This window comes from Equus przewalskii, chromosome 13 (genome assembly GCF_037783145.1).
Source record: "Equus przewalskii isolate Varuska chromosome 13, EquPr2, whole genome shotgun sequence".
Classification (NCBI taxonomy): Eukaryota; Metazoa; Chordata; class Mammalia; order Perissodactyla; family Equidae; genus Equus; species Equus przewalskii.
In genome coordinates, this window is record NC_091843.1 from 5,188,321 (window position 1) to 5,211,553 (window position 23,233).

Here is a 23,233-nt window from a genome sequence, read left to right on the forward strand (position 1 = left end):
GAGGGGCTGGGGTGGGATCGCTGAAGAAGGTCGAGGTCGGCCTTTGTCACAGCCCCTTGTCAAGGGCCCGCATGGCGATCTGGTGCGGGTCCCCGTCCTGGGTCTTTATTCCCTCATCTGTGAGATAGAAACAAACAGCTTTGTCCTCCTAGAGAGGTTTGGAGGGCTCGCCAAGGTGGTGAGCACTGAGCAAACACTCGGTGATCGCAGAGTTGACCCTGAATCTGTGTGACCTTAGGCAAGTCCCTTCAGCTATTTGAACTGTAGAGGGAGATAAGGACAATCCCGCATCCAGGGTTGGGCATGCAGGAGGTGCTCAATAAGGGTTTGGAGACTGAGAGGAGAGGGGACTTTGTAAACTATAAGTACCTACCCAGTGCCAGGTGTTTTCATCCACATGATCTCACTGTTACTTAGTCTCTGCTATTTAGATGAGGAAACTGAGGCTCAGAGAGGCACACTTACTTCTCCAAGATCACACAGCTCAGGGGCTTCAAGCTTACATCCTTGACACTGCTCCAGTTGCTTCCCCAGGGAGTTGGGAGGCCGCTTCTGTACCCCTCATCCCTCAGGGCCTGGCTCAGAGATCACCTCTGGGGAGGTCTCCCTGGGGTTCCTCAGCTGGGTTGGGACCCCAGCTCGGTTTTCCCTCAGCACCCTAGGCCCCCATCGCAGCTTTCACTCCCTGGGGTTGTAATTGTCCATGTGTCTGTCCTCCGCCATGGGACTGGGGTCAGGCCTCATGTGCCTCAGAGACCCTGGCCCCTGGGGTGCTGCTGACAGCGAGGATGGAGCTCGCTAAATGCAGACACATGGTATGGTAAAGGGAGAGCTTCGGCGTCACCCCCAGTTCTCGTGGTGGACCTTGAGCAGGGCCCCGAACCTCCTTGAGCCTCAGTTCTCATCTGGAATGGAAACAGCAGTGCCTTCTCGGCGGTGCTGTTGTCAGGACAGAAGTAGTGTGATAACAGCAGCCGACACTCTTTGACGCCTTACTCCTTCTATTGATTTTCTCCAACAATCTTTTAAGGCAGACACTCGAGTCGTGTGCATTTTATGGAGAAGAAGCAGACTGAGAGAGGGGAACCGATCTGCCCAAACTGCATGGCTGGAATCTCCACCATGGTGCTGGGCTGGCCCAAGTGGCATCCGTAACAGTGACATCCGACACAATGAGTGTGCACAGAATAAGGAATGGGGGTGCTCCACACACCTCCCCACCATGTGGGTCCCCTGGCCCTCGTTCAATACACACTTGGCCAAACGGCCTTGGGCAGGCTACTGGGCTGTAGCTGGCTGGGGGGCTTCTGGAAGGAGGGCATTTGGGTCAGAAGAGAGGTCTTACCCAGGCAGCCCTGAGAAGCAGCTGGGCTCGTCAAATCTGGTGTTCTGATCTGGAGAAATCGCTGCCCCCTCCCCCGTCTTCATTGCATCTTTCTCTTAGCAGAACCTCTTCCTTCCGGGGAAGAGCTGCAGCAGCCGCCACATTTCCCTCAGGAGCAGCCTCCGACATTGCCAGGACACTCCATCGAGGAAGGAAGGGCTGAGGGAGGTGCAGCACAGGGTGGCCCGGGCACAGGACAGCCTGGGCTCAAATCCTTGTTCTGACATTCACTGGCTGTGTGACCTTGGCTGCGTCACATTCCCTCTCAGAAGATGGGAGCAACCAGCTGTCTCGGGTGGGGAGTGAATGAGGCATCAGTAAAAGGCCCTGGCGCCCAGCAGGGGCTCAGAAATGCTTTCTCTGTCTTCCTCCCGCTCCGCTCTTTCCTGAGACGCCCTCCGAGAGCCTGCCAGGCCCAGATGTGGCAGAGGATCCCAGGTTCTTCGAAGCCCCGCGGTGTTTGGAGCTGGTTACACAAGTCAATGTGATTCCAGTATGAGGGCACCTCCCCTGGCTCAGTGTCCTTGTCCGGGCATAATAAGATGTCCCTCTGCCAGGGAGTGCACTGTCCTGGCCTCCTTCAGCCTGGAGGCCCCAGGTGAGAGACCCATGGTAGAGGGGTGGGTGCCTGCCTGACCCCGTGCCCCACACGCACCCCCCACCAGCCTCCTGAGGCCCCTGGATGGGATCTTGTAGGACTCAAGGAGAGGAGGAGGTCTGAGGGTGGGGACGCTTTCTTAATCTCCCTCCTCAGGCTTGGCTGAGGTCACGCACTCAGCCAGAGGCAGGTCGGAAGCTGGGGGCTCTGGAACCTTGTTTTCTGCCCTCAGAGCTGGATGACCACGTCAGGGAGCCCTCAGGGAAGAGCTGGGGAGATTCAGAGTAAGAGGGAGGGGGCAGTGGGCACATGGGTGGGGGTGGCAGTTGTGGGGGACCTGAGAGACTGTCCCCCTGCACAGCCAGAGAGTGTTGGGGCTGAGGCGGGCACTGGGGAGGGGGCAGGGAGCGGGGAGGAGAGGTGCCCAGCCAGCTTTTCCCAGAGGGCTAAAGGAAAAGTAAGTTTAGGAGGCAGACTTGGACCCACTGTCAGCAAGAGAATGATTTGCCAGAGAAGTAAGCTCCCTTCTCTGGAGGCATTTAAGTAGATAGTCATGACCATCGGGCAGAGACATGGAAGGGCGAGGGCACCAGGACCCTCAAGGACCCTTCCTGATTCTCTGTGTCTGGGGCAGATGACAGATGATCTGACTGAGCCTTTGTTCGGCGTGACCTTGGCCTTTCAAAGAAGACCCCAGGGAGAGAATCCCTGGGCTGGCTTTTGGGGCCCTGTGAAGGACAGGGCGCTGCAGCCCTTGGCGAGGAGTCAGTAATGCTTCTCTTTCCTCATCTCAAGGATGGCAGCTGTTGACTCTCCCGCAGCTCAGCATCTGGTTCCGACAGACTCATGGAGGGTCATGTTCCAGGAGCTGCAAGTGACCGAAGAGCAGATGGGGAGCTCATTACCTAAGACCGAAAGGACAAGGAAGGTTGGGGGGCTGTGGGAGGGCACCTGGGTGAGGTGGCCCCCTGAGAGGTTGGGATCCTATGGGAAGCATTCTAGGCACGACCAGGGGAGCCGGGAGTGTGGACAAGCTTCCTCAGAAAGGTGGCGGGAAGCACAGTCTTGTAGGATGGGAAGAATCGGGGACGAGGGAGGAGACACATTGCAGGCGACTCCCAAGCCTGAGACCAGTGCCAGAGGCTGGATCTGTCGACACTTATTTGGTGGCAACCGCTAGAAATGGGATTAAGCTTAAATGGGATTTGTTGTTGTTTTTTTTCACATAATTGAGAAGTCCTGAATTGGCTTCAGGCATGGCTGGATCCAGATTCTCAAATAATGTCACCATCGCTTTCTGTTACTCAAGTCTGCTTTCCCTGTGTATTGTCTCAAGAAATGGCCACCAGCAGCAATTTCTTTCCCAGGAGCTCCAGAATAAGTATCAAGAACGGTCTCATTGCTCTAGCTGGGGCCATACCCACCCTGATACCCCTTAGCATCTGACATCTCACCTCTGGTTGTCTTGCTCCACACTGGGCTCCCTCCATCACCCGAAGATGGACCACCTCCCTGGACGGCTCAGCCTGGTCTCTAGGGCTTGGTCCCCAGCAGAGCCTGGACTCAGACGGCTGCAGGATTCCCTAGAAGCCAGTCCACAAAATCCAGAGACAAAAGGGGCTTTTACCCCCAAATAAAAGGCCCTGGGCTTTTGCCACTGAAAACAAGAACCAGTTCCCGGGTTGCAAGAGGCACAAGAACAGATAACAATTTGGAAAAAATATCTTGTATTTGCCTAGTTCTACAATTTACGAAATTCTCTCATTGTTCTCTCATTTGAGGCTTCTGCCAAACTCACTAGGAAGGTGTTACTCACATTTTTCAGATGCAGAAACTGAAGCTTAAAGATGAGTGACTTGCCCAGGGTCACACGGCTAACTAGTGAGGGAGCCAGCTTGAGGCCAGCTTCTCATCTCTAGAAACCTGCTATTTAATGACTGCGATGTGGAGGGGCCTGGTGAGTGTGGATGTGAGTGTGACTGGATGTGTGTGTGTGTGTGTGGTAGATGACTATGAGGTCCTTGCATCTCTGTAGGCCTCAGTGACCCCACATACTGGGATTCTGCTGGACAGAAGGACTACTGAGGGCAGGCATGCTTGCCCAAAAAAACCATTACTGATGAGGCCCAGAGAAGCCAGGGGCCTGCCTAAGGTTGCACAGCAAATGGCAGGTGAGCTGTGATGAACACCCAGGGCTTCTGTCTGCGCGAAGGGCCCCTCTCTCTCTCACTCACCCTGCCCTGTCCCCCCACAGGCCTTGCCTCCTCAGCTGGCTCTCATACGCCCTGAAGGAGGATTCTCGCCTGCTCCCCCTACATCCTCACCTTTCCATGCTCCTGGCTGCAGGGCTGGGCCCAAGGGCCCAGGGGGAGTTACGGGGCTGGAGTCCCGGCCCAGACTTACTGTATTGCATTGTGTCGTGGACCTTTGCTGGTCTTTGGACACCCAGCCTCCCTGCCCTCTTCCTGTGCTGTGGGTGGAGTCATCCTGGGGCTGTCCATCAAGGTGTCGAGGGTTCTCCAGGCCCGGTCAGGGGGGTGGCCTTACTCCAGGGTCTGAATCACAGGGAGAGGCCACCAGAGGTCCTTCATCGCAGTGGTGGCACCTGGCAGAGAGTGGGAGAGCTCCCTCCCTCTGGGCCCCCGGCGCTGCGCTGGCGTTTGCTGAACTCAATCCTCCAGCTTTCCCTTCGTTTTTCCGAGCTCCCTGACTTCCTTCCAGCAGATCCAGTTCCCTCAAGTCAGGGTTTAGGGCTCGCAGCCAAGGGCTCCTGATGGTGCAGACAGAAACCCAAGTGGGTAGTGGGAGAGAAAGTATTTCCCGAAGACTTCCCCAGAGCGATGCAGTGCACACTTATTGAGCACCGACTGTGTGCTGGCCCCTGGACACTGGTTCTAGAGAGGCATCAGTCTCCCTGGCAGCCTGGAGGAGCTCGCAGTCTGTGGGCAAAGGGACAGCAGAGGGACAGGGACCAGTGTCAGCTCCGCTGGGCCCGTGTCTCCCACATAATAAACTCCCAACTGCTCATTCAGCTGTCACCCGGAGGGTTTGCTCTGCTTCCTCTCATTGACCCCAAAAACCCAATGAACTGCTCATGATGTCTTAATGAAGAATTAACCAATAGTCAATCTGCATTTGGCAGTTTACTATTTCCAGAGACTCCTGGGGGCACCACAGAAACCCTGCAGGTGCTCGGATTTGGGAAGGAACGTGCCTAATTCACACTGCCAGGAGGGAAGTGGCAGACCGGGGGTTCGATCCTGATCTGCCTGACTCCTCGGCGCTGGTTTCTTCTGTTAAACTGTGCAGATGAGGAGCTGCAGGGTGGTCGGGCTGGGCTGCGGTGTCTTCTGCAGATGGAATGCTTAGGGACCAGCAGTGACTTGCAGGTGGAGGAGCATCCATGTTCCCGCACTGCCCCCTGGTGGCCTCCCTGTGCCCAGCCTCGGGGTGTGCGAGCATGGAGCTGGGAGTTTTAGGCTGGTAGCCGTGGGTAGTTTCCGGGAGACCCTCCTGGTGGAAAAGCCCCTGCTTTTGGACAGCTGAATGTTTAAGAACAGAAAACAGATGTCCATGTATTTGCTTATTTGTGGAAAACGTGTTCCTTCATTAATTCATTCAAGCCATCTCCAGAGATCTCAGGCCCCAGGCTGCAATGCTGATGACTCAGCACAGCCCTCGCCCTCGGGGAGGGTCAGACCCACGGGTAGACGCCCATGATGCAGGGAGCTGTGTGCACCGTGAGCCACGCCCAGGGCATCCTGGGAGCCCTAACCCAGGTGGGAACGGGGAGCAGGGGCAGGCAGGGAAAGGCTGGTTAAGGACCATGGTGATAGGTGGGGTGAGTGTGGGAGGGCGACTGGGCTCAGATGGCACAGAAGGGAGAGGCTAGCTGGCTGTGAAGCCGATGGCCCGAAGCTCCAGGGGCCCTCACTTTTCAGGGCTCTGGGCTTCTTCCCCAGCCTGGCAATTAGAGCAGAACACCATTTTGTGCTCTTTTCCTTCAGGACATCCACCCCAAATTGTGTAAGCATCAGGGGCTCCACCAAACTTGGCTCTGCCCCCAGACAAGGGGAGCCAAGGCCAGGTGCGCAAGAACGTGGAGCAGGCAGAGCGGAGGGTGGGGTGTCGTGGCAGCGGAGCAGCCGAGGATAGAATGATAGAGGCAGAGAGCGGCAGGTGGGCTCAGCTAAGAAGCACAGCCTCTGTCCTGAGGGCAATGGGCTCCCATGAAAACCTTTTGAGCAGAGGAGTGGCCAGGCCACTTCTGAGTTAGAAAGTTCCTACAGAACAAGGAGTTCTCCCACTGCAAGCCCAGACCTGGGCAGAGGGACCTGTGCCATGGTTCCCATGGTTAGGAAGACCCCACTCTGGTCCTCTAGCCACGCTGCTCTCCATGGGCGGAGTCCATGGGTCCAGGAGGATGTGCCCACTTGGAGCCCTCGCCAACCCCCCTCTTCCAGATCACACCGTGATTCCAGGATCTGCACAGGCCTTGCCCCAGCTCCAGCCTCTGGAGCAAGGACAACACTGACCTGACAGTGTGTGCATGGCTAGGCCCAAGGACAGCTGTTTTGGGGGCGTAGAGAGGGAATTGGAGGGGCCTACTGGAGGGCGGCAGGCAGCTGGAGGTAGGGGAGGGTGGCTGCCTCTGTGGCTTCTCTTGGTGACCTTCCTTCTCTCCACAGTGACCTATGAACACCTGTGCCACGCCATGTGCTGGGCTCACCCAGGGCCAGGCCAGGCGGGGTCTCCTGGGCCAGCTGTGCTCTACAGGCCTGGGTGCGACTGGCAGGAAGGGCCAGGAAGAGGTCCCACAGGCGGTTGTGGAATCCAGAGGCACAAGGGGTGTTCTGCAAGGAGACGGGCTGAGGGTTGACCGTGCCTGGTCCAGAGACACATGGCAGAGGGAAGGGCGGGGGAGGGGGCTAGACCTGAGGCCGTACGAGGAGCCCGCTGCTCACATTTCTTGGCTCTGGGTGTGTAACACGGGAGTAGGTCAAGCGGCTTAAGAGTCCAGGGCCGGGTTAGAAACACAAGAGGAGAAGCCACTCTCAGGGCTGGGGAGCTTCATCTGGGGGGGGGGTGGTGTGGCCCATCTCTGGCAGTCTGGTCTCTGGGACACGGGCCAGACTTCCCGTTCCCTCAAGCATGGGATTCCCAGTGTGTCTGCAGCCCTAGGAGGCAGCAGGAGGCTCCCCAAGGGCGGGAGGAGGCGCTCCTTGGGCCCAGCCTGGTAATTAGACCCTTCAATTGCAATTACTTTTGCAATTAGCTCAGCTGGTAATTGGGACTGGAGGTGGTAATTTCTGTCCTTCACGGAGGCTCCCACTGAATTGGCTTTGCTTATCTGTCCAGGGTGCAGGGTGGTGCTCTGGGGAGCACTGAGCTCTGGTGGGAGTGATGCGCACACATCAGGGCTTGGTTCAGAGTGAAGATTTGGGTTCTGCTGGATCCTTGGGATGAAACATTCTGGGCACAGCAAGGGGGTCTTTTGTACTCTTGAGTGTGGGCTGGCCTAGTGACTTGCTTGTAACCCATAAAATATGACAAAGGTGATGGGTGTCACTTCCACGATAGATTACACAAGATCGTAACTTTTGGCTTGCTAGCAGACTCTCTTTATTGCCTCAGGCTTGCGTGCTGTGATGACGTCAGCTGCCATGTGGGAGAGGCCTGCACAGCGTGGCACTGATCACAGCCAGCCAGGAAGAGAATGCTGCCAAGGACCACTGAGAGCCTGGCAGCCGCTCCTTCCCTGCCAAGGCTTCAGGTGAGACCGCAGACCCTGGCTGACGCCTTGACTGCAGCCTCCTGAGAGACTGAGAAGCAGAAAGCCCAGCAGAGCAGGTCCCAGATTCCTGACCCTACAAACTCTGAGACACTAAGTGTGTGTTGTTTTCAGCTGCTAGGTTTTGGGGTAACTCATTATACAGCAATAGGAAACCGGTGCCTACACAAACTATTAAATTAAATATGCTGTGTCCTTTGACTTTGACAAAGTGTACGCTAAAAACTGCCTAGGAGCTCAGGTTCAAATCTGGAATCTTTGAAATCCTTGGAGTTCTGCATCAGAACATGGTCAAGCGGGAGAGCTGGAGCTGGGCATGAGGCTTCCCCGCTACTCTTCCCGCCTTTGCTCCATCCCATACACCCCAGGCCTTCTGCACGCCTCAGGGTTAAAACTCCACACATAGCCCTCTGCACATTCCCACCCCTGGGCTGAGCCATGTGCACGCCATCAGCACGGTCTGCCCTCATAAGGCTGGATGTGGGGACGAGGCCCACACAGGCCCTGGAGCTGGGCTTTAGCACAATTTGGCCCAGGAATCCAGGGTCCAAATTCCTCCAAGTGTGGTTTAGGAGGGAGGGATGGGCTCCCGGTGGGCACATCCTCTTCTCCTCTGGGACTTCTGACCCTGTGAGATGGAGCCTGAGGGCCAGGGCAGGATTTTCGAAAGCTCAGGGACCACAGCAGGGGCCCCTCGTGCCTCAGTCTGAGGGTGGTCCTGAGAGACCCCTTGTTCCAACCTTCTCAGACAGGGGTGAGGCAGCCCCAGGGACTTGCCAGAACCAAAGCAACCCTGGAAAGAGAGGGAGGATAGAAGGGATTAAATAGTACCAGTGCAGAGGTCATTGGGGCCCAGTCTGTGCCAAGCACTTGCCAGGCCCTGGCCATCATGGATTGGAAGGACACAGCCCCGCTTCCCAGTTAGCAGGGGAAGACGACGCTCTAAGCAGACCTAGGCCGTCTCTCCAAGTTTGCGGTTTCTTGAATAGCAGAGGTTTTGGCTCGACGGTCTCTCATCAGTTAGAATCCGCTGAGTACCTATTACATGCCAAGAGCTGGGGATGGAGCAGGAAGGGATTTATTAGCACAGGGGCTATTAGAAAGCTCACAGATTTGTGACAGAACTGGCTGGCCAGAGCTGTGGCTGTGTCCCGCCCACCAGCCTGATGCACGGCTGCCTGAGCCCATGGCTTTCTGCACGGAGCTTATTTTTAAATCAAAGGTGCTCACTGCCTTTGATCAGGAGCTTCTAATCCAACCACGTGTCTGCACATGAGGGGCGAAGGAGGCTGGGAAAGGCAGCTGTTTAGATTCTACATTGGGCAGGAGGAATACACAATAGGGGAAACTATGAAAAAGTGAGCGAGGGCTCGCAGATTTGGGCAGCCATGATTGACAGCTGCCTGCCACAGCAAGAAGGACGTGGAATAGCAAGCTGAGCAGGAGTAAATCCAGCAGCCTTAACTCAGCAGCATGCAGAAGTGAAGTATTTACGTTTTCTTCTAATAACATGTCACTTTTGATTTTCAGAGGCCACTGATTTGAGGAAGAAGGATGGATCTGATCTTGCCAAATAAAGGATTTTCAATCCCTTCCAATTTTTTGAAAGTCACATTCTATTTCAATTCTGGATAAATATTTAAACAACCCCACGAATGAATGCTCACTCTGGCAGTTGCCGCAGTTTATAACCTCCAGCTCAGGACTTCCTCCCCCTTCTCACTGGTTTGTCACCCTCCCCCGTCTAGCTTTTGCCTGCATATTACCATAAAAAAAAAAATTGATTCCAGAATATAAAAATAAGACTGCAAAATCAAAACCAATCAATGTTTATATTTAAACATATTCTGCAAGCAGTAACATTATGCCAGCTGGTGAATGCACTTGAATAAAGCACTAATGGAGTCATTTAAGGCTGCGTTCAAAAACATTTTAATATGTTGATGAGCTGTGGGGCAAGTCCTTCCCAATGAGTGTATCTGAACAGAAAGGACCTTCATCAGACGTCAAACTACAGGGTTTTTTAAACCTGGAAACCTTTACTATCTTGTTTGGTGACATGGGAAATAGTGATTTACTTTAAAATTGTGTGACTTTTAAAGCAAGTATTTACTAGGTACACAGAGGTGCTGGCACTTTGTATACATGACCTCATCCGATCCTGACTCGATCCTTAGACTAATGGTCCCTCCCATTTTACAGATGGGGAAACTGAGGTACAGATGAATAAGTAACAGGCCCCAAAGTTCCCTTAGAACTTGAACTGGAGCCAGAATTCAGCTCTTAGGGTTTTGAGGTCGAGAGAGGAGTGAGGGTCCTTCTTGGTAAAAACCTTGAGACCTGCAGTTTGCGTATTTGTGCTTCCTTCTTACCTTGCGTTGGAATAGAATTTGGTTTGTCAACAATGGGATGGTGGGCCTGGCCACACTTTCAGAGAAGTGAAGACAGGGGCCCTAATCTTCCCCCACAGCCTTAAGAGCGATTTTGGTCTGGTTCAGTTTCTTGAGCTTGAAACAGGTCGTGCTATTTTATATGTCACTTGCTGTCCATGGCAGACCAGAATTGATACTTCTAGGTAATCAAAATCAAAATTAGAGTCTTTAAAAAAATGATTAGTGAGGCTGGCCCTGTGGCCTAGTGGTTAAGTTCAGCCTGCTCCACTCCCGCAGCTGGGGTGCGGCTCCCAGGTGCGGACATATAACACTTGTTAGCAGCCATGCTGTGGCGCCAACCCACTTACAAAGGAGAAGAAGAATGGTACAGATGTAGCTCAGGGCTAATCTCCCTTAAGCAAAAAGAGGAAGACTGGTAACAGATGTTAGCTCAGGGCGAATCTTCCTCAACCAAAAAAAAAAATTAATTTGTGACCTTGTGGATATGGAGATATGAAATCCCTGTTGAGACATCTTCTTTGCCTCTAGGGGTTACCATGGATACCAACCTATGAATGGATTACCCAGAAGACAGCTCAAAAACAGAACATTCTTAGTATTTCTTAGTGCCAGGTCCTCACAGCCTGAAGCAAAGATTTGATGAAGCCAAATCAGTGGAATTGCTGTTGTCACCGGGCAGGACACTCCTACCGGTATGCTTTCCCATAAAGTTTGGTGGGCTGTGCAGAAGGGGAGCTGGATCTCTTGTTGCCCAGATGGACTGCTGACTAGTGTCAAGACCTGGGCCCACCTCTGTGTCCCTGAAGCGTGACAAGGACCACAGAGAGATGGCAGAGCGTCTTGGTGATACAGGAAGTCAGTGAGAGCATGCATGTGCCCGCCTTCTCCCAGCACGTCCTAGCGAGCCCAGGTGGGCTCAGCCAGTGTTTTCATAATGTGGAGTCAATCTCATCTCAGAAATAGGGTGGGTGGACCGGCTGTCCCTCCAAGAGAATGTCCCAAGTGCATAGGTATTTTTATTTCCGTCTTACATTTGGTGAAATGACACACACAACATGCCTTCCTCTTTTGTCTTGACAGATTGACGAGATCAGAAGTCGTGACCACTAAGAACATCCCTTATTAAAAGTACTTTTTATATAATCTTGAGTTGAGCTGAGCCATGGTTGACAGGTTATACTTGGTAGACATTGAAAGTATTGTATTTTGTAGATATTTAACTAAGCATTTATTAATTTTTTAATTTACATTTTTCTTTTCATATTTTGGAGGCTCTGAAATTTTTTTTCAGGTCCCAAGTATCTTTGTAGTCTTGGAAAATCTTGTGCCTTTAGCGACTGATCGAAGGGGTGGCCCTGCCAGTAGGGGGCATTCCTGCCCACGGGCTGTGGTTAGAAACTCAAGATTTTGTCCAAGTGTAAAACAGAAGATTAAAAACATGACTCTTAAAAATGTATGGTCAACACGTGACAGAGATTAACTTAACCCATTAATGAGGGAACAAGCAGGATGCTGGAGCCGGCTCAAAGAAACATCTGAGGGACAGCTGTATATCTAGAAAGGAAGAATTTTGAAATAAGATTGATAAACTAGACACAAAACTGGGCAGTGTCCTACAGGACAATAAACCGTCCCCTTTGGTGTTCTTTTCTACTGGACAGAGATCATTTGCATTTCTACTGGGTCCAAAGAAGATCATTTGCAACTTATCGATCTTCCACAAGTTAACATGTAACTTCCTGGCCCCTAATCACAGAAAATAGTAAATCTACAGAGAGACTTTCCCCTGGAGAATCAGATAAGCCTGGTTGGGCCTGCTAGATACCCTCCTGGATGACACTCAGCGGACATGCTGTCTCCTGTTAGCCTTATTTCCAAATTTTGGATAAATTTTTCCAACAAGAGAAAAGGGCTTTTCTGGGGCAAGTCCTTGCAGGGGTCAGGGCTGGCCCCCGAGCGAGGGTGCCTGGCAGGTACACGGTTTGGCAGCCCTTCAGATCTATGCCTCTCACGCTCTGGTCAACATTTATTCAGTGGAGTCAGGGAGAATGGATTTTCCTGTTAATAAAAACTATACATGGAAAGAAAGTCATTACTCCTTCCCATCATGGTCCCAGTGGAGTCAGTGCTGAAAATACTCAGTGAAACGTTTCTCAACTTTTTGTGGTTATTCTTCCTTCTTTAGGCTGCCTTTGAGGAGTATCCAAATCAAATAACCTAGCTGGAGGCATAGTAGAGAGTTCCAATTTTAGGTAATACATGTTTTTGGGTAAGCAGCGTGATTTTCATTGACAAGCAGCAGGGACGTCACTGTGGACGCCCAGCTCACTCTGACTGCATGTGTCTATGGCAAAATGTCCAGAAAAGGGAATCTGTGGAGACAGAAGGCAGGTTAGTGGTTGTCAGCGGCTGGGAGAGTGACTGCCAGTGGGTATGAGGGTTCTTTTCAGAATGATGAAAGTGTTTTGGAATTAGAAGTCGTGATGGTTGCACAACTTTGTGACTATACTAGAAAGTTCTGAAGTGTATACTTTAAAAAGGTGCATTTTATAGTCTGTAATTATATCTCATTTAAACAAACAAACAAACCCCGAGAGGGGATTTTAGGAACACCCCATCAGAGGGCACCATTTGCTTTGTCGTGAGTGTAGGGATCAACGAGTGTTTTGCCCACTAAGAGAGAGAAGGGCTTTGAAAGCCTCGTTAACATATTTGTGATCTATTTCCACATTGTTTCGGGGCTCCCTACCCCACCTGGCAGGCTCAAACCACAGCTTGGCTTGGGCTGGCGTGTTTCAGCAGAGACAGTTTCCAAGAGCCGAGCTGACCCTCCCACCTCCTCTTCTCGTGGTGACATGAGTCTCAGCTATTTCAGACTGCTTGAAGCACCTGCTTAGATCTGCTCAGGGCTTTAGCATTCTACGCTGTGTGAGAGCTGATCTTCAAATCGGAGATTTCTATCATATTGTGTCTGGCATTGTGAGGCAGCCATTTTCTGGAGGATGTAACCAGGAGGAAAACCCACCTCAAATAATTGTGTCTCTAGGTGTCCATCAGATGCTTTTATTCATCAGTTAATCCTCACAGCAACCTACAGGGTAGACTTTATGAACCCTGTGTGACCAAAATCACATCTGAGGGCTCCCGACCCCTTGAGAGACGGGCAAGGTTGGTTTGATCCCATCCATTCCCTACCCTCTCGGTAGTCCAGTCTTCCCCGAGACTCTAGTGACTTCTCAAAGGGCTCGGATTCTTATGGTCTCCCCTGCCTCTTGGCACTTGCCTCCTCTAGGACACCTTCTGTTGTGTTCTATGTGGATACACACATGAAACTCTGTCTCCTTCCCAGATTCCCCACAAACGCCACTCACAAAAATATGCATGAGTGCAGTGAACTCTCCTGGAGATATTTTTGATGGAGGCGAGGTGGAGAAGGGTTTAGTGGATACAGTGCACACAACCATAAAGTGAACACTAGGCATTCGCTTTTCCTCAAATTGTCGTTTTGGGAATTTGCATGGTTAACTTCATCCTGTTCCCATCTTAGTGGCTCTTGTCTCTTTCCTCTTTTCCCATCCCTCCTCCTTACCATCTGCCACCCCAGACTGTGCCTTAGGGACTCCAAATTCTTCTCCCACCATTATGCAGATAAATGCATTTTCAGATTCATCCAGGTGCTCAACAGAACAGGGGACCCAGTTACCAGTAAAGGGTCTTTCTCTTGAAAAGGCTGTTTAGGTTATAAATAGCATTAAGGAAAATGTGCCCAGTACTACTATTTCATGGGTGAGAAAATGAGAGTCAGAGAGGACTGCGTCTGTCACTCCCACTGTCCTGTCTGGCTCAGGCCCCTAGATCAGATGCACACTGGGTCCCTGGGAGAGAGCTCGGGGTAAACTCAGAATGAGCTCTGTCTTTAGATCTCTATGAGACGTTGGGTGCCCAGGGCAGCCGACTTGGTCTCACATCCTGGACTGAGTTTTGAGGGTGGTGGGGGATCTTCCCACCTTTGGGAGAGGGGTCATCTGCCAGGTCTTGGCATTCAGAAGGCTCAGAACTGACAAAGCAGGAATGCATAGCCATTCAGAGCAGCGTGTGGACATCTCATGGCTGGAAACTACGCCCACGTGAGATCATGGGGGGATGAAGTGGCCTAGGTCAGGCAGGGCTGGAAATGCCATGCGGAGGAGCATGTGCTCACAGTTGGTGAGAGCCACGTGGGTGTTTAAGCAGAAGAGTACTTAGAATGACTTGTATTGTCTCTGTGGCAATGGTTGACATTTACAGACCCTGTACTAGGACCCAAGTTCTTTTATTGCAGTGTTGTCCTAAGCACCTTGCAGGCATATCTCATTGAATCCTCCAACAACCCTGTGAGATGCTGTAGTTATCCCCATCTTATGGATGAGGAAACCGTGTGCAAGGATGTAAAGTAACTTTCCACACAGCCAATCAGGCACTGTGACCCACTCAACTCTGGGGTGCCTTTAGTGGTGCAATGAGATGGCCAGACATGTTAGAGGAGGAGAATGGGGACTGGAAAGCTGGTGAGGAGCTCAAGAAAGCCACGGCAAGGCCTGTCCCCCAGTGCTGACCATGGAGGTGGGAGGAGGACACACTGAAGACCCTCTCTGAGGATCTGGAGGCTCGTTAGATCTTTCTGGAGCACTGCAGAGAAACCTTGGTCGAGACAGAAGAATCCACATCCTCTCTGCACTTCTTCTCTGTTCTCCCCCCTCCCTCTCTACCTCGCCCAGAGGGATGAGGGATGCACGGAGGGCTGGCAGTGTGGAGTCTGCTCTGGGTGGCAGGCCATGTGCCACAACCCCACTCCTTCCTCCAAGGGCTCCCCCAGGTAACAGGGCACTTATCCTGTATCAGAGGCTAGGAACTCGCAGCCTTCTGGTCAAATGTGGCCTGTGAAAAGGCTTGGTTCGGTCTGTACAGTATTTTAAAAAAATTTCATCAACTTTTCAAAGATCGATCGATCTATCTGTCTATCTACCTATCTATCTATGTATCTATCTATCTGTCTCTATCATATCTATCTATCTATCTATCTATCTATCTATCTATCTATCTATCATCTATCTGTCATCTTTATCTATCATCTATCTGTCATCTATCTATCATGTATATCTATCCATTCATTCATTTATTTTAACACTTCTATAGCATTTACTATGTGATGAGCGCTTTTCTGAGAGCTTTAGAAATATTAATTCATCTAATGTTACTAAAAGAAATCCAGATTCATGGCTTCTCCTAAAGACGAGAACCTCAAACACATCCCCACGAGGCAACATCGTTGTGCAGCAGAGTTGCTGCTGCCCCTTTGGCCACCCCTTTTGGCCAGGTGATCCTCAGAATATTTACAGTAGTGTGGCAGGGGCATAGACAACAGCAGGGATGTGGGTTAGAAACCGCTGATGGTCTTTTCTGTTGTCTTTACCAGGGAACTTTGGTGGCCCCTGCAGGTGTCCAGGTCTGGGAGCCCCTGGGATGTGTGAGATGTGTCCGGTGACAGAGGCAAGCACCAGGAGGAGTGGTGAGCTATTATTAGGAAGCGGGAGGGGCAGTTTTGAAATGGAGGCGATGCCCAAGCTGGGATTTGAATGATGACTAAGGACAAACCAGGTTGGGAAGGCAATTCTGCTAGAGACACAGCCAGAGAGGGAGAGGACGTGAGAGAGCGTGGGCAGGGTGGGAGCATGGAGCAGAGGGAGAGAGGTGTGAGACGAGCCGGGATCGTTCGGCAGAGCCACACCACGGGGCAGCACTGAATGCCCTGCCCCAGTGATTATAATTTAAGGGGGCCGTGGAAATGGCGGGGGTGGGAGCATTGAAGGGCCTTCAACCAGGCGGTGCCAAGGCCCAGGTTTGAGTGCTAAAGATACTGCTGCAGGCCAGGGCAGAGGATGAACATAGAGTGTGCAGGAGACTGGAAGCAACTGTAATACTGGGGAGTGGGGAGACTTCAAGAACCCCAGGGAACTTCCAGTCGCTCTGGAGACCCAGGGCTCCTCCCCACGAGGGCCCCGCTCTGCAGATCTCTGGAGCCAGGCAGCTTTCAGGTCCTCTCCAGGCTCCCCCTCTGTAGTGGACTAGATGGTCATGCGGGAACGTTCCCTCCCACTCCACCTCGATTCCATGGTAGGGAGATTTACTCACTCCAACCATGGCTTGGCCGTGGGATGCACTTTGGCTAATGGTGTGTTTGTAGGCCAGGTGCTCAGGAACTTGAGGTGCACTTCTGCTGCTGGGCTTGCCCTCGTGTGTCCCTGTCATTTCCACACAAAGCCTGCTGGTCCCAAGAGACGATGAGAGGCTCGTGGAGTGAAGCCCAACCGCTCTAGCAGAGCCCATCCTGGATTCACTGGCCTACAGACTAGTGAGCTAAATGAATGTTTACTGTCATATGCTGAGAGATCTTTGTGGATGTTTGTTATGCAGCACTGCTGTGGCCATCACCAGCTGATACAGCTCTCACCAGCTGTGTGTCTTGGGCAGGCAGGGCTGGCTTCCTTCAGCGAGACCCCGAGGAGAAGGCAGGGCTTGGTAGAGCTCATGGAAAGCCTGGGGTGAGCCTAGGGAAGGCTCTGAGAATTCCTTCTGCCTCCATATCCTGTCCTGCACTCACTGGAGGTAGGACACCTACAGGAGGAATATTCTCACTTCTAAGGGATAAAAGAAGCCACAGGCCATGGTAGAAAAGGCTCAGGGGATGGTTAGGCTGTGGGGAGCCAGCCCCCTCAGTATTGTTGGTGGGAGCTTGATTGAGCCGTGCCTCTTGGGGGCCTGTTGGACAGCACGTATGCCCCATGTCCAGAGGTACACTTGCAAGCATGCTAAACACATGTGCACACACACATAGCACCAACAAAGCCCACGTGCACATGTGTACAGGAAAACATTGTCAGATGATCAACGTATTGCTGTTTAAACAGCTAAAAATTAGAAAGGATTCAAATGCCAATGGGTGGGAGGACAGCTAAATGAACTGTGTGGTACCCGTCGCCTGGAACACCCTCTGGAGGTTACAAAGAGTGAAGGAGGCCTCTACGTCCTAATGTGGTTGAACCTTGAGACAAAAGATTGAGCTCAGTGCCTTAGGTGCAGCATAATTTTTATGTTTAAAACCAAACAAAACTAAACAGAACATCACACAGCAAACTGGATACAGTGGGTGCCCCGGGGGAAATTGCTAGGGGAAAAGATGGGGAAAGGTGGCCAAGGAAACTCAGGCTTTCTCTGTAATGTCACAATTTTGAAAAGAGGCTGTATCTATATATCACTTAATCTTTAAGAATTAATTTTATAGTATGAATGATAAAGAAAAGACCTGGATTTGGAGTGAACCAGCTCTGGGTTGGAACCCCAGCTAGGTCACTTACTTGAGTTTTCAACTTTGGGTCGTCGTGTCCCTCTTCAGGCCCCAGTGTGGATGTCACGTTTACCTGGTAGGGCTGCCCAGGGGAAGAAATGAGCCAGTGCCCATGGAGAGGCCGACACAACGTCTGGGTGCACTGAGGGGCTCATAAATGTCAGTTGAAAGTGAAGGACAGGTTTATCTGGAGTCACATGGCCCAGGCAGCATGTCCCGCTGGGGCCCTATTTTCTTGGGAATCCAGCCAGGCCCCCTGGACTCTTGAGAGCCTTGGCAATGCCAAGTGAGGGCTGTGGTGCAGCCAGGCTGGAGCTCCGGCTGGCACGGGGGCATCTCGGGGTGTGGGAAGCATGTCCGCTGCGTGACCCTGAATCGGGAAGCCAGAGACATGGCGCCAACATCTGTAATGACCTCCAAAATCAGGAATTCTGAGCCCCTGAGGGCAGGGTGAAGGAGGACTTCTTCTAGTGACCCTGCAAGCTGTTGGTGATGGTTGAGAGCTTCTGAGTTATCACCGGAATGCTTGGAATTCTGGTGGGATTTTGGAAATCTGGTGGGAGATGTGTGTCCTCGGCTATCATTTCCTCCTTGAGTGACCTGGAAAGAGCCCCCTCAAATGGACACTGAAGATAAACTCTCCCAACACGCTCCAGATGGAGTTGAGTCAGCAAAGTGTGAACAGCTGGCTACTTGGCTGAGATGGCATTCCAATGGGATTTCCTCAATCCAGGCTACTGAGCACTCCCCACCACCCACCACGCTTCTAACCTGAGTTTAAATGCAGCGTGGGCCAGCGTGCACCGGGTCCAGTGAATACCAGGAACGTTTCCCTTTAGAACTTGCAGGCTGCCATGGCACATGTCCTCCCACACTCCACACACTACCCCTTCCTCCTGGCCTTGGGGACCCCAGCACTTGTTCCCATGTCCCATCCCTTCCCTGATTCCCTGGTAATATTTAGGGACAAGGCCATCTCTTGGGTGAGGAAAGGAAGGACTGATTCCTTTGGGTTGCCAGCATGCAGCCCGACGTCTGCAGCAGAGTCCGGGTGGATCCTAATAAACTGTGACTGTGGGTCCCCCTGGGAGCAGGGCTGCTCACGCTCACTGTGCCTCCGCCCTGCTCCCCCAGTTCATCTTCCAAACTGGAGTCTGAATGATCTTTTCATAACACAGACTTCCTGATCCTGATGAAGACCGTCCAAAGCCTTCCCTTCATCACAGGTTGAGACAATGGTCCTTCATGCAGCTCTCTCTGGGGCCCACTCTGCTCCAGGACTCCCCGCAGCAGCCCCTTGCAGCCTCCCTGCCTCCTCTCTCTTCTCCCAGCCCTCCCCACCTTGCCTACGTAGCAATAATGGCTTTGCTTCTCTTCCGCTTCCCACTGGTGGAATCTAAACCTGTTGGAACAGGAGTCTGGAAATTGTGGCTCCCAGGCTTCCACCCCTGGCTTGTTGCCTATAATGCACCCCAAAATTCATTGCACCCACGGTTATAGCCCAGGGGACATTTCCCTGTCATTTCTTTCCATCTACACAGAACTGCTGAACATCACCTACTGACTCAATCTTCCACTTCATCTTTCCCAAGTCTCCCTTAACACAGCTTTGTCTTTTCTGCCCTGAAATATATTTAAACCTGTTTCAGGCAGATCAGCTCCCGTAAGCTCTGCTTGCGATGACTCACAGTCTCTTCTCCGCTTCCTGTGGAAATTCACCACATATGTTTTTACGGGTTCTGCAGTGAGGCCAGAAGTTCAGAACACCGCGGTCTCCTACAGCCTCCTCCTCCCAGCCCGGGGACACACTGCGGGTATCAAAATGTGTCGTTGACTCCGGCCAGCTCCCTCCCTCCATTTTCCAAACCCTTTCCTTGGTGCCTTTGCGATCATTCCTTATACGGAATCCATGAACGTTTTCTTGACCTGGTTTCTCACTAGTGCCTCACCCACCTACTCTCTATTGCAGAATTCCTTGATTGACAAGTTTTCCATTTTTAAGATGTCTTTTTCCCCCATTTAAAAAAAGGCATGTCTGAACACGACACCTTCAGAAACATTCCATTCCGCAAACACATGCTGAGCATCTGCCATGCACCTGGCTCGCCAGATGAGCAGGATGAAGGCCTGGTCCTTTTTGTCAGCCCATCCCTCATGTCTAACATGGTGTTTTAAGATGAAACTTAGTTTCCTGAAAACTCCTTTACTTTTTAAGGTAATTTCCAAGTTGTCCTTTACCCCAGCATTTTATCATAACTTTTTCTAAATCAACACGTACCGTATGATGAAGTTTGGGGAGTATTCCCTCACCAGGGAGTTAAAAATAAAACCGTGAGGCAGCATCTGTTTCGATAGCTTTATTGGAACATCATGAGAACATGGATTTGGGGGCCCACTGCAGATGCTCCTCTCTAGACAGCATGCACCCCACTTCTGCAGCCAGCAGAGGCTCAGGCCTCTGGAAGGGTGGGGGCAGCTCAGAGTCAGAGTTGAAGGAGCCCCATGCAGTGGCAGGTGGTGAGTGGGCACCTTGACCTCAGCCCTGATCAGCTGAGCCTGTGATCAGCCAGACCAGTCTTAGGGCTCCATGGCGTAGAGGCCCGCCTGGCCTAGACTCCTGGGAAAACTTCCCAAGACGGGATTCTGGGGCTTCCGGAAGAAAGCCAGCTGGGGGCCACTGGGGCAAATCATGCCTTCAGGGGCAGTGGCAGATAAACTGCTTAAAGCTCCTACTATGTGTCAAACACTCTTCTAGGGGCTAGACATACAATGATCAACAGAAACAGGCAAGACCCACGACCTCCTGAGTGGGGCAGACAGACAGGGCTCGGGGAATCACACGTACGATTGTAAATTACAACCACGCCAGTGGCTTCCAAGGTCACTTCTGGGATGAGTGTGGGGGGCCTGGTCTAATAGGAAGAGTCAAGGCAGATTCCTCAAGCAAGTGCTGTTTCAGCTTAAATCTCGTGGCTGAAAGGTCGGGAAGAGCATTTCAAGTCATGGAAACAGCTCTGGGCATGGCCTGGTGGCTCGAAGGAGCAGTGAGATAAACGAACCAAAAGGAGAAGGCCAGGAGGGCTGGGGTGAAGAGACGGAGGGCAGTGTGTGGCAGGCGGGACACGTCGGGTGAAAGATGTTTTCCTCCAAATGTGTGACATGATGGGGTTTGCATTCTGCACAGCCCACTGTGCCTGTGGGCTGGAGAGTGGACTGTAGGAAAGCAAGTGGGGAGTGCAGAGAGCTGTCAGGAAGCTGTCTCAATTATCCCCACAGTGGGGATGCCAGTGGGACCGCGTGATGACAGGGCAGGTGGAGAGCATCAAGCAGACAGTGGATACATGTGGGACGGCTCGAGAGGATTGACCATGAGGAGGTGGGAAAAGGGAGGTGCCAAGACCCTCAGCCTTTGAGGCCAATGGCAGGGCCTCTGTCTGAGAGGGGACCCCTGGGAGAGGAGCAGTGCAGGGACAAGATCAAGGTGTAGCTGTGGACATGCTGAAGGTGAGACGCCTTTGAAACACCCACTGGAGGGGCCGTCTGGGCAGCAGTGGGTAGAAAGCTCCCAGAAGGAGCCGGGGCTGTAGGACGAATCTGAGAGGAATCTCCTCAGAGGTAAATTCCATGGTGACTTGAGTTACAAGGGTGCAGACGAGGCCATGGAGGGAGAAAAATCTCCACGAGAAGAGAAGGCTCAGGACTGAGCCTCAGGGAAGGACCACATGTGATGGCCAGGGAGAGGACGGTGAACTGCCAGGGGGACTGGAAAGGCATAGGTGGGCAGGGAGGGGACACCAGGAGGGGGTCTTGGAACCAAGGGAAGAGTGGGCTCATGGAGGAGCAATGGCCAGAGAGGACTGTCCCTGGACACTGTCATCACTCTGGGGCTGTCACCACCCCCACCTCCTTGGGTCTCTTCAACCACCCTGTCAATAGGAAAGGTAGCCTACCCACTTGGAAGAGAAATAAAGAGCTGCTCAGAGGGGTCCCCTGACATGCCCAAGGTCATGCATCCAGCAGAGGGCGCTGTGGGGCCAACTCCCCCACTCAGGTCTGTTGTGCCCCCAACCTCCACCTCTCCTCCCTGTCACGGGGCACTTTCCCCAGCAAGTCCACGCCATGCCACTTGCTGCTGACGAAAAGCACCAGAGAGGGTCAGGACTGCAGCATGAAGGGCCCCGGGCTCCGGGCCTGAGCCTCGCTAGGAGGAGGGAAGGCTGAGTCAAGGAAGCATCTTGACTTCCCTCCGGAGAGGCAGTGAAGTGTCCTGTCAAGAGCGTGGGCTGGCGGCCTGGCTCCTCACCCATCCTCCCACCCGTTCATTTATTCATTCAACAACTATTTTCCGAGCATCTCCTATGAGCCTGGCACACGTTCTAGCGAGTGGCCTTGGGCAGGCCCCATACTTCTCTGAGCCTCAGCTTCCCCATCTGTGGAGTGGGGACAGTGACCCTTACTGCAAACGGTGTCATAAGGGTTCCGTGAGTCAGGCAGGTGAGGACCTCGCATAGGGCAGGTGCTCATTCAAGGCTTGTTTACTTCCTTCCCCTTCCCTTCTCTCTCCTGGCCGTCATCCTGCAGAGCCCACGGGGCAGTGAGAGGCTAACACTTTATTGGCAACACCCTCTGCTCAGAAGGCAGCGTGCTCCAGCACGTACACATCTGTGCACACACGTGCACGCATTCCCGAACGTCCCGCCACCCCTGCTCATGACTCAGGGCCAGCACCAACGTGAGCTTTGAACCCATGGGATTCAGCGGACCTGGACCCAGGGGGTCCTGAACATCTGTCTGGGAACGCCGAGCACAGAAGGCTGCTCTGTCTTGGGCCCGAGGACCCTGGCACCCCACTGTGTGCTCTGGGAGTCCCCAGACTCAGCCTCAGCTGTGACTTTGGGGGGGCTGCTGGCTCCTTAGTGGCTCCAGGAGTCAAATCTTGGTGGCCAGGAACAGTATCTTCAGCGTCCTGAGGCTGGGTCTAGACAGCCTCGGAGGGCAGTGTCTTCACCGCTTCCTGGGGCGGTGTCCTCAGTGGCTCCTCAAACAGTGGCTCCCCCGGCTGCTCCTCCGAGGGGCCCCCCACATGTCTCTGGAGGAACCTAAGCCCCCACAGGCTCTTGCAGCAGCTCAGAAGGTTGCTGGAGCACATGGTGCAGGAGAGTGCTGGCTTCCTGCGGAGACACAAGCACAGATCAGGGCTGAGGTGACCACTGAGCAAGGCCAGGGGGCAGGGCCTAGCCACTGGCTTTTGCTTCTTTCAAGCCAGGCCCTGGGAAGGCTGGGGTGGGAGGGGGCAGGAAACCTCCCCTGTGCTATAGAGACTTCTTCCCTCAACCCACAGTGGGAGCATCCGGGAGAGTTGCTCTCAAATCCTAAGTCAGCTTCTAACATGCTGTGCACCCTTGGTCAAGTTACTTAACCCCTCTTAACCTCAAGTGGAAGTAAAAGTAACCATCTTTCCAATTCTCGAAAGGGTTAAGTGCTATAAAAATATTTCTAAAAGTATCCCACACATTGCCTGGCTCACAGCAGGGGCCCGCCACATGTTTTCTATTTCTGAATCTTAATGAAATGATGCCTGAGCATCTACAGCAGGCCTTGCATGAGTTGGGGGAAGGCTGGGAGAAGACGACACAGAGATTTACTCAGCCTCGCATTAAAACCAGCTGTGAACACATCTATC

General features: G+C 52.6%; 1 protein-coding gene across 2 annotated transcripts in view; it reads right to left on the minus strand.

Moving 5' to 3' along the window:
* Positions 1-19,892: 19,892 nt before the first annotated feature.
* HRH2 (histamine receptor H2) overlaps positions 19,893-23,233 on the minus strand; it is a 42,321-nt gene continuing 38,980 nt past the window's right edge. For both annotated transcript variants that reach the window (XR_011525022.1, XM_070568991.1), the window contains one exon: positions 19,893-22,721. Coding sequence is in view for 1 of the 2 variants with exons in the window: in XM_070568991.1 (XP_070425092.1) it covers positions 22,529-22,721 (193 nt within the window). In the remaining variant the exon portion in view is untranslated. The remainder of the gene's footprint in view (positions 22,722-23,233) is intronic.